General features: G+C 46.1%; 1 protein-coding gene across 1 annotated transcript in view; it reads left to right on the top strand.

Moving 5' to 3' along the window:
- The window catches only part of CCDC63 (coiled-coil domain containing 63), a 37,993-nt gene that overhangs the window by 5,323 nt on the left and 16,170 nt on the right, over positions 1-16,500 (top strand). The window contains exons 2-8 of the mRNA XM_027513537.1: positions 2,602-2,699; positions 3,098-3,264; positions 6,684-6,873; positions 12,031-12,150; positions 12,786-12,967; positions 14,133-14,314; positions 15,858-16,078. Of these exons, the coding sequence (XP_027369338.1) occupies positions 2,691-2,699; positions 3,098-3,264; positions 6,684-6,873; positions 12,031-12,150; positions 12,786-12,967; positions 14,133-14,314; positions 15,858-16,078 (1,071 nt within the window). The 5' untranslated portion in view covers positions 2,602-2,690. The remainder of the gene's footprint in view (positions 1-2,601; positions 2,700-3,097; positions 3,265-6,683; positions 6,874-12,030; positions 12,151-12,785; positions 12,968-14,132; positions 14,315-15,857; positions 16,079-16,500) is intronic.

The raw sequence follows: 16,500 nt of genomic DNA, 5'->3' as shown, positions 1-16,500 counted from the left end.
TATTTCTTCTCTCTCTTTAGTGTGACAGTGATATTTCTCCTCATGGTCACAGGATGGTTGCTCCAGCACCAACTATCATTCTTTCACAATAATTTCCAAAAGCAAAAGAAAGGAGAATATGGACAAGCTCTTTTTGTCATAAAGGAATAGGAATAGACTTTTTCTGAAGTCTCATTGGCCAGATCTGGGTCACATGCTCATCTTTTGACCAATCATTGACAAAGGGAAATAGGGTTACTAGGATTAGTGGGAACCAATCATGATTCATCCTCTAGAACCGGGCACATTGAGGAAGGACAAAATGAGTCCTGTTAAGAAGAACTTAGGCTGTTCTAAGAGTCATGCTAGCTATAACATTCCCACATTTCATTGGCTTAGCATAATAGAAATTAATTTCTTTTTTTGGTAACAGTCCAATGAGGATGTTCATGGTTGGCAGGTGACTTCTTCCACAAGTTGGTTTAGGGGACCTGTCTTGTGGCTCTGCCCATCTGTGGTTGCACTTCCCATAAATGTCAGAGTGGGGGAGAGAAGATGGAAATGTCACATCCACTTCTTAAAGTCATGGTCTGGAAGGGACACATCTCTGTGCTCACATCCCATGGGTGAGAATTCATAGGCCTGCATGGATTCAGGAGGAGTTGGGAAGTATAAGCCCTGGTCAGGCAGCTACCGTGGCAACAATTCTTCATGAAGGAGAAGTCGTTGTTGGGAGACAATTGCCTCATCTCTTAAAGGCTGATATTACACCCCTGCTTTTAAGGAACATCCTGGCTTTTCCAAACCTCTTGGCTATTCCCAGTGGGTGCTGCGATCTATACTAGAGCACACACCTGTCTCTGAACACTCCTTTTATTAACTTGCTGCTCAGCCTTTGCCCAGACAGTTCTCTTTACCCCCAATTTCTTCCCCACTTTTCTTCTCTGCATGGTGAACTCATATTAATCCTTCAAAACCCAAATTGAAAATCATCTTCTTTGTGCACCTTTTCCCACTATTTTACCTAGGGCAGGGTTCATAGCACCTTGAAGGTTGACTTACACCTCAATTCCCTACAATGTTTTTAGCACACAGTAGCCTCTTAGTTTTGGAAAAGGGAATGGCAACCCACTCCAGTGTCCTTGCCTGGAGAATCCCAGGGATGAGGAGCCTGGTGGGCTGCCATCTATGGGGTCACACAGAGTTGGACATGACTGAAGTGACTTAGCAGCAGCAGCAGCAGCCTCTTAGTTTGTGTGCTGAAGAGATTTAGTTACTTCAGGCATGAGAACTCATTTGGTTGCAAGCAACAGAAAACTCATCTTGGATTACTTAAAATGAATATGCTGATTCATGTAATTGGACATGACCCAGAGTATCTTCAGGCTTGGCTATATCCAGGGTCTCAGATGATTCCCCCAAGGTTAAATTTCTCTTGAGTTTGTCTTCTGTCCTCCAAGATAGCTTTATTCTTAGGCTCCCTGAAGAGGCAAGATGGTTGCCAGCCACTCGCAACCTCATTCACATAGGTTAAAGTGCAGTGGGAAACAGAATTTCTCCCTTCCTGAATGTGCAAGCTTAAATTCCACCATTTACTCTGCTTGGGGTCATGGACTGATCATGGAATTGATCCCTCAGGCCAGGGCCCTGAGATTATGCAGATTGGCCAGGGTTCTGGCACTATGATCGGCCCATCCAGAGTCACAGGTTCCAATCCGGAAATGACCAGGAGTGAGGGAGGGTGTGGCTTCCTACTGGAAATTCCAGGTATTGCTACAGGAGACAGAGGAATGCTGGATGCCCCATAAGCCCACATAACTATTTTTTATGCTGAACTGTCATCATATGAAAAGACCCATATCACACCATATCATAACAGGTATCATTTACTGCGTTCTTACTTTGTGCCTGGTTTAGTGCCTTACATGCTGAACAACCTGAAATGGCTTCTAGAATTTCTCCTATTTCCCAGATGAGGAAACCAAGGCCCAGAAAACTGAAATGACTTGTCCAAATTAACAAGTGGCCACGGAGGAATTTTTGCTGAGATTTGATGGTTGATACAGCAATGCTTTAAACCACTGCACTGTAGGAACCTTCAGTGGGTGGCAGAGCTCAGAGTTTCTAGTTTAGGAATTTAGTTCCTGAAGTCTGGAAGTTGGGGTGCAGTGGATCTTACAACCCTATGGGCTCGTAGTATTAGCATTGTTCCCGCCTCTGAATACCTAATGCCTCTCCGTACCACTGGCTCCTGCTTTTAAAAGCAAGGGACGGTTGTCCTCACGGCTGAAGCTGGGTGAATTTCGATGTAACCCCATCAGAGGACACACTGCCTTGATGCCATTTCGCCCCTCTTCTTTGGGAACACAGGGAGCAAGGGGGTAACCAACATGCCAGAACCATCTGCCTGGCTCCTAATAATAAATTGTGAGAGGAACAGGTTTCAGGAAAACATTGCTTAAAAAAAAAAAAAAAAAAAAAGGCCTCTTCTCACACCCGGGCAGCCATCTGTCGTGTCCTCCTCTGGTGCCAAACTGTGGGAGGAGGGAGAGGGTGCTGCTGGGTCCAGCACCACCAGCAGGGGTGGCTCACAAGTTTTCTTTGTTTTGCCACTGTGGACAGGGCATTGCAGAGAGAGAAAGGAGCACTTGCTGGCTTTGAGCTCCCTTGGGTACGGTGTCTGAACAGAGGAAAAGCACAATTCCTTCAAGATGCCAACGGTGGGTAATAATAGCTCCTATATATAGAGGGTTTACTGTGGGGTTAGGCATTGTGTTGTCCACTAAATACATATTAGCTTATGGGATCTTGACAGCAAATCTGTGTGCACCCATTTTATAGATGAAAGACTGGAGACTCAGAGATGTTAAGTGACTCACCCAAGGTCACACAGCAAGGCCACCTCTTCAGTATGTAATAATGAGACCCAGTCTCCTCTGCACCCCAGCAACCCAGGGCAGGTTTTCCATGTAACACACAAGCAGTTGACATCACCCAAGGGTGGTCTTTCAACTCTAGCTCTGCCTCAAGCACCCTTCTTGCCCTCCATCCTTGAGTTGAAATGTGGGCTTTTCTAGTCACCTAATCTGTTGCTTAATACCCACCCTGTATCACCCAGAAAAAGCACAGGAGAAAAGACCCTGAAAGTCCACAGGAACCTTCAGAGAAGACCAAAGAGCAGCTGGTTGAGGGGGAGCTTCGGAAGCTGAGGCAGCAGTTCCGGAAGATGGTGGACAGTCGGAAGTCCTTTAACTTCCGCTCCCAGCAGAAGATCACGAACCAGCGGTAAGTGATGGTCAGAGAAAATTTGAGGTTTTGGTTTCATGGGGCTTGCCTTCTGATGTGGCCTCTGGGGCATGGACCCATCTGGGATAGCTTCAGTGAGGAAAGGAGATATATTCTTAGAGTTCAGGGTGTCTCGGGGACCCCAAGGGGAGCAGAGCACCCATGTTTCAGGGAAGGATCCAAACTAGAAGCCATTTCTGGTTCCTGTTTCTTTCAATACATGGGTTTTGTTCTTCCTTCTCTTGAATCTCGGCTGTGGCTGGTGGTAGATGGCTTCCTCCAATTCTTGAGCTACCAAGGGCCACAAAGAGAGACTGTCCTTAATCAATTCCAGAATTCTGAGAATCCATCCCAGAATTCTCAGGAGAGGGAGAATCTGATTGTCTCAGCTTGGGTCTGGTGTCTGCTTCTGGCCCAATCAGCTGTAGTCTGGGGGTTGAACTATAGGATGGAAAATAGCTATGGGTATCCCCAGCGGTTCTAGCAGTGAAGGTGGGGAGTTCCCAGAGAAGGGGAAATCACCCGGCAGTGGATACCCCACAGGATGTTTCCTGCTTGTGTGGCCCTTTGGGATCTTCAAGACTGAATATTTGAAATTGAGTTGCCCGAGAAATTATGTATAGTTTTCCTTGGGCAACAGAAAGGTGTTCTCAGGGATTGAAGAAACAAACGTTAAACAGGCATTCTTAGATTCTGTCCAAGGAAAGGTGATTCCTTAACTACATGTAAAATGTTTATACAGGCAGTAACTGCCTGTTGTTAGAAAGAAAATTTGACTGTTAGATGATGTTCGAAGTTCAGAGGCTAGAGGAGTTCTTTAGATTTTCCATGGATTTGCTTACTCAGAGCCACTGCTAGTCAATATGGGATCACTATGTGAATTAGAAAAAGGCACCCTTTTCTCAAGATTCTTTACTGCCATCTGTTGGAAACATCATTGTTATGAAGAGATTTTGTTAAAACATGACCAAAGATGCTTACTCCTTGGAAGGAAAGTTATGACCAACCTAGACAGCATATTGAATAGCAGAAACATTACTTTGCCAACAAAGGTCTGTCTAGTCAAGGCTATGGTTTTTCCAGTGATCATGTATGGATGTGAGAGTTGGACTATAAAGAAAGCTGAGTGCCGAAGAATTGATGCTTTTGAACTGTGGTGTTGGAGAAGACTCTTAAGAGTCCCTTGGACTGCAAGGAGATCCAACCAGTCCATCCTAAAGGAAATCAGTCCTGAATATTCATTGGAAGGACTGATGTTGAAGCTGAAACTCCAATACTTTGGCCACCTGATGCGAAGAGCTGACTCATTTGAAAAGACTCTGATGCTGGGAGGGACTGGGGGCAGGAGGAGAGGGGGATGACAGAGGATGAGATGGTTGGATGGCATCACCGATTCAATGGACATGGGTTTGGGTGGACTCCGGGAGTTGGTGATGGACAGGGAGGCCTGGCGTGCTTCGGTTCATGGGATCGCAAAGAGTTGAACATGACTGAACGACTGAGCTGAACTGTCTCTCAGAAAAGTACAATAAATCAGTAAATCGGTGATATGTTTTCAAGTAGATGGTGCTCCCTTGGGCTGTGCAGTCCACAGCCTGCACTTCTGTGCCTGGAGACCTTGATTCACAGTCTGTCCTTGGTGTGGGCATCAGGGAATGCCTGCTTCCTGGTGTGTCTTCAGTTTTTCTTGAATCTTTCTTACTCTTCTGCATCCTACTCTACCCTACCCCAGCCCATTTGATCTGGTTTCACTGTGATGGAACTGGAGCGGAGGAGGGGAGTGAAAGAGTAGACATAAACACCCCAAATAGGAGGAAAACTGGGTTGAGCTAAGTGAGGTGGTTAGGGTACAATATTTAAGGAAGTGTTTTTCCCCAGTGCTGACCTTGCACCTACACCACCCTGAAAGTGAAGATCTCCTTCATTTTTGAAGCACCTCACTCCCCTCACTGCACTCCCAGCCCTGCCTAAAGATGGACAAACCTTTGTTTTGCTTTTTTTCTGACCTTACTACACCCTGAAAGCCTGTCTTTGATGGATTATCCTGCTCTCTCTCTTTTTTCTCTGTAGCTTTACAAAAACCCCTCTCACAAGGGGCTTAAGAGGGGCAGAGAAGTCCCAAGGGCCAGGTTTAGAAGCCAAGATGCTCTAGAACTAGGTGTGCTCTCTGGTGGTCCCTAGCAGCATGTGGCCATTTACATTGGTAATTAGTTACAGTTAATAAAATTAGAAATTCAGTTCTTCAGTTTCACCAGCCACATTTCAGGTGCTCAGTAGCCACATGTGCCTGGTGGATGCTATCAGACAGAGCAACTAGAGAACATTTCCATCACTGCAGAATAATCTACTGGACAGTGCTGCTTTAGAGCAGTAGTGGCTCATGAGCCAAGTCTTACTGGCTGCCTGTTTTTATGAAGTTTTATTGGCACATAGCCACACCTATTCATTGTTGTGTTTCATATGGTTGCCCTGTTGAGTAGATGCAACAGAGGTCCTCTGGCCCACAAAACCTAAAATATTTACTTTTTATCATTAATAGAAAAGTCTTTGCAGACCTTTTGCCCTTGAATGTTCTTTACTGTTCTAGAGTGGTGCTTCCAAAACTTTAAAGTGCATAGAAGTCACCTGAGGATCTTGTTGCAAAGCAGATTCTGATTCAGTAGGTCCTGGGTTGGGACCTGAAATGCTGCATTTCTCCAAGCTTCCAAAGGACATTGAGGCAGCAAGCCTGCAAATCACACTGAACAGCAGGAATAGGCTGCAAGGACTTTGCAAGAAATTCAGCCTGTGTGCCATTTCACATTGTTCAATTGCTGTGCAGTCACCCGAGCCTTCTTTTCTTTTCAAAGTCTGCATTTGCCCATGTCCTCGACCCCCTTTCTTCTCTGGAGTAGACAAGGGAGAGAAAGAAGACTCATGTCAGCCAATTTCGTAAATCATTAGCCCCTGAGTAGAGGAGCTGGTGGCGGTTAGAGGTTCCTGTGCAGCTCTGTGTTGATGCACAGTCGAAAGATCCTGTCTGATGGGTTTGCCTGTCATTACCAGAGATAATTGGCTGGAAAGCTGGAAAAGAAGGTCTGCAGCATCAGACAGATGCCAGTGAGCTGCTGGCAAAAGAAAACTTGGGGGCTCCCACCATGTCTAGGTAATGGGTTCTGACAGGCACAGCTGCAAATTGTTCTGAGGAGAAAAAAAAAGGTATCACTCAGAGAAGGGCACAGAGCAGTGGAATTTGCAGTGAACTGGGTCAGAGGTGATGTAAGTTCAGGACCTGGACTAGAGACCTTGTGTGAGTTCCTTCCAACTCTCTGGGTTGGGAAGTACCTCTCTGAGTGTCCTTTCAGGGTCAAGGGGCCTGGAGTGTCCAATCCAGGCAAAGCCAGGGGTTCAGAGTTAATCATGTGCTGCTTTCCCAACAGCAAGGAAATCAAGACCCTGCAGGAGGAGCAGGATGAGATCACCCTGCTTTTGAATCTCATCAAGTCCTCCAGGAACCTGGATCTCAATGAGAAAAACTACTTGGAACTGCGTTTCCTGCTGCAAACTAAGGAGGACTACGAGGCCCTGATTAAATCAATGAAACTGCTGTTGGCTGAACTGGATGAGAAGGTGTGGTCTTTCTCTTAAAGGGTTAACCAGAACCCTTTCTCTTAAAGGGTTAACAAGGGGAAGGTGTGCTCCCCACCACACGCTGCACTGCTGGCCTTTCTAAACCTGTCTCTACCACCATTGTAACCCCTAATCTCTCAGTTCTGTTGATCCATTTCCCCACTGTGGTCTCCAGTGCCTCCCTATTACACTTAGAATAAACTCCCAAATCCTTACTGTATCAGTCAGGAGAGGTTAGGTATGCTGCAGTAACAAACACTCCCTCTCCCCAACTCAGTGGTTTAAAACAACAAAGGCTTCTTTTTCGTACATGATTTATGGTCTATTGTGGATTGGCTAGGGGCTCTTAAGTCCTCTCATCCTGCGGCCAGGCTGATGGGTTAGCCCCCATCTTGGACATTGCCAGGGGTTGTGGTAGAAAAAAATGAGATCCTGAGGGTCTCACCCTGGCAATTGAGTGCTCCAGTGTGTCACGTCTGCTCATGACCCATTGACTCAAGACAGTCTACAGAACCCATAAATACCCCCAGAGCCCATACCCATCCAAAAATAGTCAACTCTACCCATTCACAAAAGGGTCTAGGAAGTGCAGTCCTCATGGATCCAGAAAACAAAGAGCTAGAGACATTTGCTGGACAGCATTCATCCCTTACTGTGGTTTGAAAGTCCCTATGTGATCTAGCCCCTGCCTACCCCTCTAGGCTCATCCCATGTTATTCCTTCCTTAAGTCTTCTCACTCCAGCTGCAAAAGACTTTCTCTCCACCCCTCCCCTGCCCCGCAAATAATGCTGTCTTTTCTCACTTCAGGGCCTTTGCATATGCTGCCCCCAAATGCCTCACCCTAGTTGCTTATCTTTTTCTCAGCTTGCTGCTGCTGCTGCTAAGTCGCTTCAGTCGTGTCCGACTCTGTGCGACCCCAGAGATGGCAGCCCACAAGGCTCCCCTGTCCCTGGGATTCTCCAGGCAAGAACACTGGAGTGGGTTGCCATTTCCTCCTCCAATGCATGAAAGTGAAAAGTGAAAGTGAAGTTGCTCAGTCGTGTCCGACTCTTCACAACTCCATGGACTGCAGCCTACCAGGCTCCTCCGTCCATGGGGTTTTCCAAGCAAGAGTACTGGAGTAGGTGCCATTTGCCTTCTCCGTTTCTCAGCCTAAAGGTGACTTTCTCAGGTCTCAGGGAGGCCTTTTCTATGGCCTCTTTCCAATTTAAAGTATATCCCCCTGGTATTAGGTTCCTGGCCAGGAACAAATAGCACACTCAGTGGGGGTACTCAGAGAAGTAGGGCACTCTGGAACCTGAAGTAAATACCCCCACCTCCCTTGTCCTCTGTGCTCCATCCACACTGGCTGCCTTTATGGACCCACACTGCTGTGTCTCATCTCTGCCTTTGCACATGCTGTTCCCTCTGCCTGGAGTGCTGGGCCCCATCCTTTCTGCTTGCAGGAGTCTTATTCATCCTTTAGGTCTCAGCTCAAATGCTGTTTATGCAGGATAATTGTCCCTTCATTTTTCTCTGCTATGTGCCCCTTCTGTGTGTGTCCAAATTATCTTCTGTCTCCCCTCTTCTAGGACTCAACATGCTTCCTGGGTTGCTTCCAGTCCTAGACTGTAGGTTCCCTGAGGGAAGGGGCCACTCTGTCTTGGATACCGTCATACCCCTGTTGTCTGGCATCAAGCGGCGGTTTGATAAACATTGATGAATGAGTGAATGAATGAATATATGAATGTATGAGAAAAAGGCAATAAACGTGAACAAAGAGGGAACTTCCCTGGTGGTCCAGTGATTAAGACTTTGCTTTCCAATGCAGACGGTGCAGGTTCGATCCCTGGTTGGGGAACTAAAATCCCACATGCTTTGTGGTCAAAAAACCAAAACATTAAAAAAAAACCCATAATATTGTAACAAATTCAATAAAGACTTTAAAAATGGTGCACATCAAAGGGAAAAAAATGCTTTAAAAAGTGAACAAAGAAAAATTGAAAAAAGAAACAGGGATGTGGATTCTCAGAAACATTAGAAAAGGCAATTTAGTTTGCTAATCCTCCAAAGACTATGGCACTCACTGCCCAGCACAAAAACCCTCTTGGTCTAATTCCATCCCAGCTCCCAGGATCCCCTCCTGCTGTGTCCACCACACAGTGTCCAGAACTTTGTCCTTTCAAGGGGTCACTGGAGGCAAGGATACCACTGGGCCCTGCTTGGCCTCACAGAATAATTAATAAGCTGATGCATTCCTGCTGGGCATCTCGCGTAGCAGTGCATTTCCCCTTCACCTACAGGCTTGGGTAATGTCTCCCATTGGGCTGAAGCCTAATTACTTTCAGCATCACAAAAGCAGTGTCTGACATAAAGGTGCCAAAGGGAATACAGCTCTGAATTTAGTCACAAGAGCTGATGCCATAACTTCTTTGGCAAGGAGCTGGAACCTGAGGACTCTAGGGGTCAGCTCAGGCAGGGACAGGCAGCCCTTCAGAGCTGCAGAGGCCACACCTGATATATGGGGGAGGACGCTACCCTCCCATAAATCAAAGCAAGTCATTTGTTTTATATCAGAAGAGAGCTGGAGTGGGTTTGTGTTGAGGATGTTGCCTGGTGCATAGAACAGGAAAGGAGAGCCAAGTGGAAAAGGAACCTGGCTTGACTTGAACCTGACTTTGTCAGCACTGATGAAGCAATTTGATTTTGCTCTGAGGGAATTTGTGGGGGAGGGAGACAGTGTGTTCCAGCTAAAGTCCAAAACCTGGCTGATGTCAATCATAAGCAGCATTTCTATACCTTGCCAGTTTTGTGTGAGATCCACTTTTCCTTTGTGTGAGATCCAATCTTTCCTAGCATCAAGGTCTTTTCCATTGTCAGCTCTTTGCATCAGGTGGCCAAGTATTGGAGCTCCAGCTTCAGTATATGTCCTTCTAATGAATACTCAGGGTTGATTTCCTTTAGGTTGACTGGTTTGATCTCCTTGCTCTACAAAGGACTCTCAAGTTTGAAAGTCTCAGTTCTTCAGCGCTCAGTCTTCCTTATTGTCTAACATCCATACACGACTACTGGAAAAACCATAGCTTTGACTAGACAGACCTTGGTTGGCAAAGTGATGTCTCTGCTTTTGAGTATAATATCTAGATTTTTCATAGCTTTTCTTCGAAGGAGCAAACGTCTTAGATATAGGTCTTATCCTTCATCCGTATTTCTTCCTCTGTTTTCCTCCATGGAACATAACTGTGAAGGCTGGTGCTGTGGCAGCCATGTTTTGAGGGAGAAGTCAGGTGAATTATACAGATCTTGTCCTTACATCCTTCTGTTACTGAACCTAAGCCATCAATGTATTACGAGAGAAAGATAAACCATAATTTGTTTAAACCACTATTTAGCCAGGCTTTCTGTAATTTGTTGTTGCATGTGTTCCTAATTGATACAAGCTGCTACCCCTTAAGGGAGGCTGCTGAGATCTGTGCCCATAAAAGCAGAGGAAGTTCTTCTGAGGAAAGCATATTTTTAACAAGTCCTGAGCCTAAATGAACTTAATCATTTTCTAGTCATTGACACTTGAAATTATGAATCACTCAACTGCCAGCACCTCTTTTTAACAGCAAATATTTTATAATACCTCCTTTTAAATCCTGAAGTAAAATTTATAGATGATATAATCCTTTACCCTTCTTCTTTTAAATCAATATGATGCTATAACTATAATATAAAGGAAACATAAAGGAAAGCTATTTATACTTAAATTATATGTATTTCGATATGTTCATTTTGGCCTGACTTATCTAGAACAGGGCTGGCAAATTGCTCCACAGAGGGCCTGATAGTAAATATTCTGGCTTTACATGCCACGTGGTCTGTGCTGCAGCTATTCCATTCTGCCTTCATAGCCTGAAAGCAGCCATAGACAATGCAAAGAATGGGCATGGCTGTGTGCCAGTAAGACTTTATGAGAACAGGCAGTGGGCCAGATTCCACACTGCACATTGATTTGGGCTTGTTGTATCCACAACTCAAAGAAGATGATCCATGGGAATTCCCTGGCCATCCAGTGGTTAGCAGTTGCTGTGTTCACTGCAGTGGCCCAGGTTCAATCCATGGTCAGGGAACTAAGAGGCCCACAAGCCTCACAGCATGGCCAAACAAAAACCAGAAGATGATCCAGGTTGTGCTGGTGTCAAGATTTCCAAAATGATGGCCAACTCTTGGTTAAGTTCCAGACAAATCAATGAACATTCTCTTGATTTATACAGTGACTCCATTCCTGGATGCTTGCCTATTAAAACTGAATGAAAGGACTTCCCTGGTGGTCCAGTGGTAAAGAGTCCATCTGCCAATGCAGGAGACGTGGGCTTCACCCCTGGCTGGAAAAGATCCCACCTGCTGCGGAGCAGCTAAGCCCATGCTCCTCAACTGTTGAGCCTGTGCTCTACAGCCCAAGAGCCCCAACTACTGAAGCATGTGCACTGTAGAGCCTGTGCTCTGCAGCAACAGAAGTCACAGCAACGAGAAGCCTGTGCACCGCAACTAGAGAGTAGCCCCTGCTTTCTGCAACTAGAGAAAGCCCATGCACAGCAACAAAGACCCAGCACAGCCAAAAGTTAAAAAAAAAAAAAGAATGAAAAATGTTGTGTGTGTATATGCAAAAGACAATTTGATTCTAGGTACAGAAGATTATAGAGAGGATTTTCACCTGCCTGACATCCAAGGTGCACTAAACAGTCACAAGGGATGGGGGTCAATTTTTTGTTGCAGGGTGTCTGACACCTCATGACCTGCTCTTTAAGGGTCGCTAGCATCCCCATTATTGTAAGAGTCAGAAAAAGAAACAAACAAAAAACCTGCCAACCAAACAAAAACAAGGTTACAGAAGGCTTCTTGAGAGAATCAATGCCATTTCTCCAGGAAAACAGTGGCTTTAGGATCAGGTGAAATTTTTGCCCATATGTGAGTGAAATTTACATGCACAAGTGAGAATAAAAACTCTTAGTTGCTCATTTTGTCCCAAACTGACTGAGTCCACATCCAAGAGAGAAATTCAAATTCTATTCATAGGAAAAGAAATAACATGGTAGTTTTTGTTTTAGCATGCTTGAGTTAGTGAACTATTGCATTTGTCCCCATACAGATGTTAACACAGCTGGGTTTTTCCCTCTCTCTCTTTTTTTCAGATTGTTCAGATGGAGAAAAAAATTATAAACCAAAGACAGATCTTCACAAAAATACAGGAGGCCAATAACCCCCGGAAATTGCAAAAACAGATCCACATTTTGGAAACCCGTTTGAATCTTGTACGTAAGGTGTCTTCTGGGGGAATTCTCTGGCTGTCCAATGGTTAGGACTCCCTGCTTCTACTGCAGGGGGCACAGGTTTGATCCCTGGTTGAGAAACTAAGGGCTTTCCCTATGGTTCAGTGGTAAAGAATCCACCTATAGTGCAGGAGACATGCGTTCGATCCCTAGGTCGGGAAGATTCCCTGGAGAAATGACTTTGCAACCCACCCCAGTATTTCCCAGTATTCTTGCCTGGGAAATCCCATGGACAGAGGAGCCTGGTGGACTGTAGTCCATAAGGTTGCACAGAGTTGGACACAACAGCACATGTGCATGAATGCACTTGGGACATGGGGAATTAAGATCCCACATGGTGCAATGCGGCCAAACAAAATCTCTGCAAACAGCTCTCCCTCCCTTGGGAGAAGGAAAGAATGATGTCCGTGAAGCCATTAGCAGGCATACATTTCATTGGTTGAGTCAGGAGAAGGTGAACGATGGTGTACACACAGACCAGGCAGTGCTCCAACCGTGGTTCTGTGGGCCTGGGGTGGGAGGTGCGGGGAAGACGCTTCAACGCTCCGGCTGCCTTCTGGAAGCTTGTCTCGCGCCCCAGGAGTGAGCCTCGTTTTGAAGCGCAGCCCTCCTCGCAGGTCACTGTACACTTTGACCAGATGCTGACCACCAACGCGAAGCTCCGGAAGGAGATCGAGGACCTGAGGCATGAGAAGGCTGCTTACGACAACGTCTACCAGCATCTTCGTCGGCGCCTGTTGACAAAGAAGAAAACAATGAATGTGGCCATCGAGCAGTCTGCGCAGGCCTACGAGCAGAGGTAGGCTGGGGGAGAGACTCTTGGGGGCAGAGATGTCTCAGCCACCTGTTGGGCTTCTTACCCCTCTACCCGCTGTGCTTATGCGTTGAGGAACCTGAAACCATCATCATCGTAAGTCCGAGCCCTGGTTGTGTGTCTGCCAAGCATGATGCTAGATGCTCTGGGTAGTATTTCAACCCTCACCACAACCCTAGGAGTTATTATCCCCATTTTACAGGCCAGGGAATGGAGGCTTAGAGATGTCAAAATGCTTACCTGAGATCCAGGTAAGTGGCAGATGTGGTGGAGCTGAGATTTAAACCCCTATTCTGTATCATCTCCACCAGGTGTCCCTGCCTGTAGTCCTAGGGATCCCTCTCAGTCTGGACTGTTTTCCAGCTTCACCCCCGGAGGGGCAAAAGGCATGAGTTCACATGTGAAGAGTGCAGGTTTTGGAGCCAGAGAGATCTGGGTTTGAACCCTGGCTGCATCACCACTAATTTATTGTAGGACTTCTTTGGGTGGAAGTGAGGATTAAATAGTGTTAGTATAGGGAATTCCCTGGTGGTCCAGTGGCTAAGACTTCACACTCCCAATGCAGCGAGCCAGGTTCAATCCCTGGCCAGGGAACTAGATCCCATATGCCGAGACTAAGAGTTTGCTTGCTGCAGCTAAGAAGATCCTGCATGCCACGATGAAGATCGAAGATCCTATGTGTGACAACTAAGACCTGGGGCAGCCCAAATAAATAAATATTAAAACATATGAGTATATAAGGGAGTGGCTGGGGCATAGTATTCTACTTGACAAGGGGTGATGATGATGGTGATAGTGATAATGGTGATGTTTGATGATGCTGATGGTGGTGATGTGATGGTGTTGGTAGTGGTGATGGGGTGATGGTGATGCTGATGGTGGTGCTGACGGCAGTGGTGGTAGTGATGATGATAAGGATGGTGACAGAGATGACGATAGAAAATCATTTCCTGACGGTGGTCTAGAGTTGTGAGCTCCTGTCATTCAGGTGAGGAAGGTGGTTCCTCTACTCCCAGGAATCTCCATGATTAAAAGAAGGGATGATCACTGCCCAGGAATGAAGTCCGTCTGGACTGGTAGGGAGAAGTGGGGGAGAAGGAAGGAGCCTCTGGACACTCAGACTCTGTTGTGCTCCCCTCCCCCCACCCAGGCTGGAAGCCATGGCTCGAATGGCTGCCATGAAGGACCGCCAGCAGAAGGACATCTCTCAGTACAACCTGGAGATCCGAGAGCTGGAGCGTGTCTACGATCATGAAACCAAGCTCAAATCCTTCTTGCTCATCAAGCTGAATGATCGTCTTGAATTCGAGGAGCAGTCCAAAAAGGAAGAAGGTATATCTCTCTCTCCACCGAATACCTCTTTCTCTCAGCTGAAGGTGCCCAAGTCTCCTTGTAGCAAGGTTGCCAAATTTAGCAAAGAAAAATACAAGACACCATTAAATTTAAGTTGCAGATACACAAAGAATAAAATTTTAGTCCCATGCAATATTTGAAAGACACTTACACTAAAGAATTATTTGTGGTTTATCTACAACTAGGACATATTTATACTTTTAAAAATACATTGTTTGTAACCCTGTATATGAGACAGCAAAAGAGACACTGATGTATAGAACAGTCTTATGGACTCTGTGGGAGAGGGAGAGGGTGGGAAGATTTGGGAGAATGGCATTGAAACATGTATAATATCATGTATTAAACGAGTCGCCAGTCCAGGTTCGATGCACGATACTGGATGCTTGGGGCTGGTGCAATGGGACGACCCAGAGGGATGGTATGGGGAGGGAGGAGGGAGGAGGGTTTAGGATGGGAAACACATGTATACTGTGGCGGATTCATGTCGATATTTGGCAAAACCAATACAATATTGTAAAGTTTAAAATAAATAAAATTAAAAATAAATAAATAAATATGTAGAATTATGTAAAAAAAAATACATTGTTTGTCTGAAATTCAAATTTAGCTAGATGAGTTGGATTTTATCCGCCATCCCTAACCTACAGGGTATGTCCTCACCTTGTGGCTCTGCTGCTATTATTTAGAGGAGCAACTTGTTTTATTGGAGGTTGCCACAGCCCTATCCATGTTTGGAGATTCTGAAGGAGGACTCACGAGACTCAGCACATCATTGCAAACATGGCTATGATGTAGACACATCAGCAGGGAGAAAAGGTGCACGGGGCGAGGTCCAGAGGAAACCGGGCACAAGCTTCCCGGATCTTCTCCCAGTGGAGTCACACAGGATATGCTTAATTCCTCCAGCCTCTAATTTTGACAACACATGTGAAGAGTCATCTATTTGGGGAGCTCGTTAGAGACTCGATGCCCAAGATTCTTACTGGGGGCTGGTCGTGTAGGCCCTCTCTCCCCAGCACATCCCAAGATTCCAGGCTCCCAGCAGGAGGGCAGGTGTTCGGCCACACTGTCCATACAGTCAGGGCACAGGAGCCACTCTTAACCATTTGCGGACAGTTTTATATCAGTGTAGGGAAATGTTCACCATTTAAGTTCCCAGATGAAGGTGAAGGGCCAGCCTTGCAAACAGACCTTTCTAAGCAGAGCAGTCTCAGGGCTGCTATGTTAACTCTGTCCTGAACAGGTTGAGATCTGAGCTCTTCAGAGGGCCCCCTGTGTAGCTGCATTTGATTTTTGGTCTTTTAGCCCTTCTGTCCCTTTCTACCTTCTCATTTGCACTGTATGGCTAGAAGTGTGTTTCTGAGAAACTTCATCTCTCATTTTCCCCCTCCTTGTCCTGGGAAAGTCTAGCCCCCTCCCTGGGGCACGGTGGTAATGTTATGCAGCTCTTTCCTCTGCCAGGCTGTGCTCTGAGCGGCTTCCCTTTCAGACTCACAGCTGCTGGTTCTTCCTTTTCTAGCTCTCAAGGCAAAGAAGTATGGGAAGAAGAGCAAGGGTGCGAGTTTTGAGAGCTACGAGGTGGCTCACCTCCGGCTGCTGAAACTCACAAAGACTGGGAACCTGAATCAGCTCATCGAGGAGTTTCTGGCCAAGGAGGAGAAGAACTTTGCTCGGTTCACATATGTCACAGAGCTCAACAATGACATGGAGATGATGCACAAGAAGATAGAGAGAATCCAGGTCGGGGCACCTCTCCTTTCCCAGCCCAGGGGCCCACCTGCTCCCGCAGTAGCCTTCCCCAAGGCAGGTTCCTCAGAACACTCTTTGAGCTGCTCTGCAGAAAAAAGAACTTCAAGTCAAAAAAAGTTTGGGAAATACTATATTCCCCCAGTGTTCTCCCCTCTACATTTTAGCCTTCCTGAAACTGGTATTTGTCTTTCAGTTGATACATACACTTAATAGGTTCATGTCCCCTCACCCCTGAGAAGTGACATTTAAAATCCATGGTATGTCTTATAATCCAGAGTTCAGTAAACTATAGCCACAGCCAGATATGGCCTTTGACCTGTTTTTGCACAGCCCATGAGCTGAGATTGTTTTTTACATTTTTAAAGGGTTGTAAGAGAAAAAAATATGCAAGACAGACCATAGGTGGCTTGAAA

Source organism: Bos indicus x Bos taurus, chromosome 17 (assembly GCF_003369695.1).
Source record: "Bos indicus x Bos taurus breed Angus x Brahman F1 hybrid chromosome 17, Bos_hybrid_MaternalHap_v2.0, whole genome shotgun sequence".
Taxonomy (NCBI): domain Eukaryota; kingdom Metazoa; phylum Chordata; class Mammalia; order Artiodactyla; family Bovidae; genus Bos; species Bos indicus x Bos taurus.
Note: the sequence above shows the minus strand (reverse complement) of the source record. Positions and strands in the feature narration are given on the sequence as shown.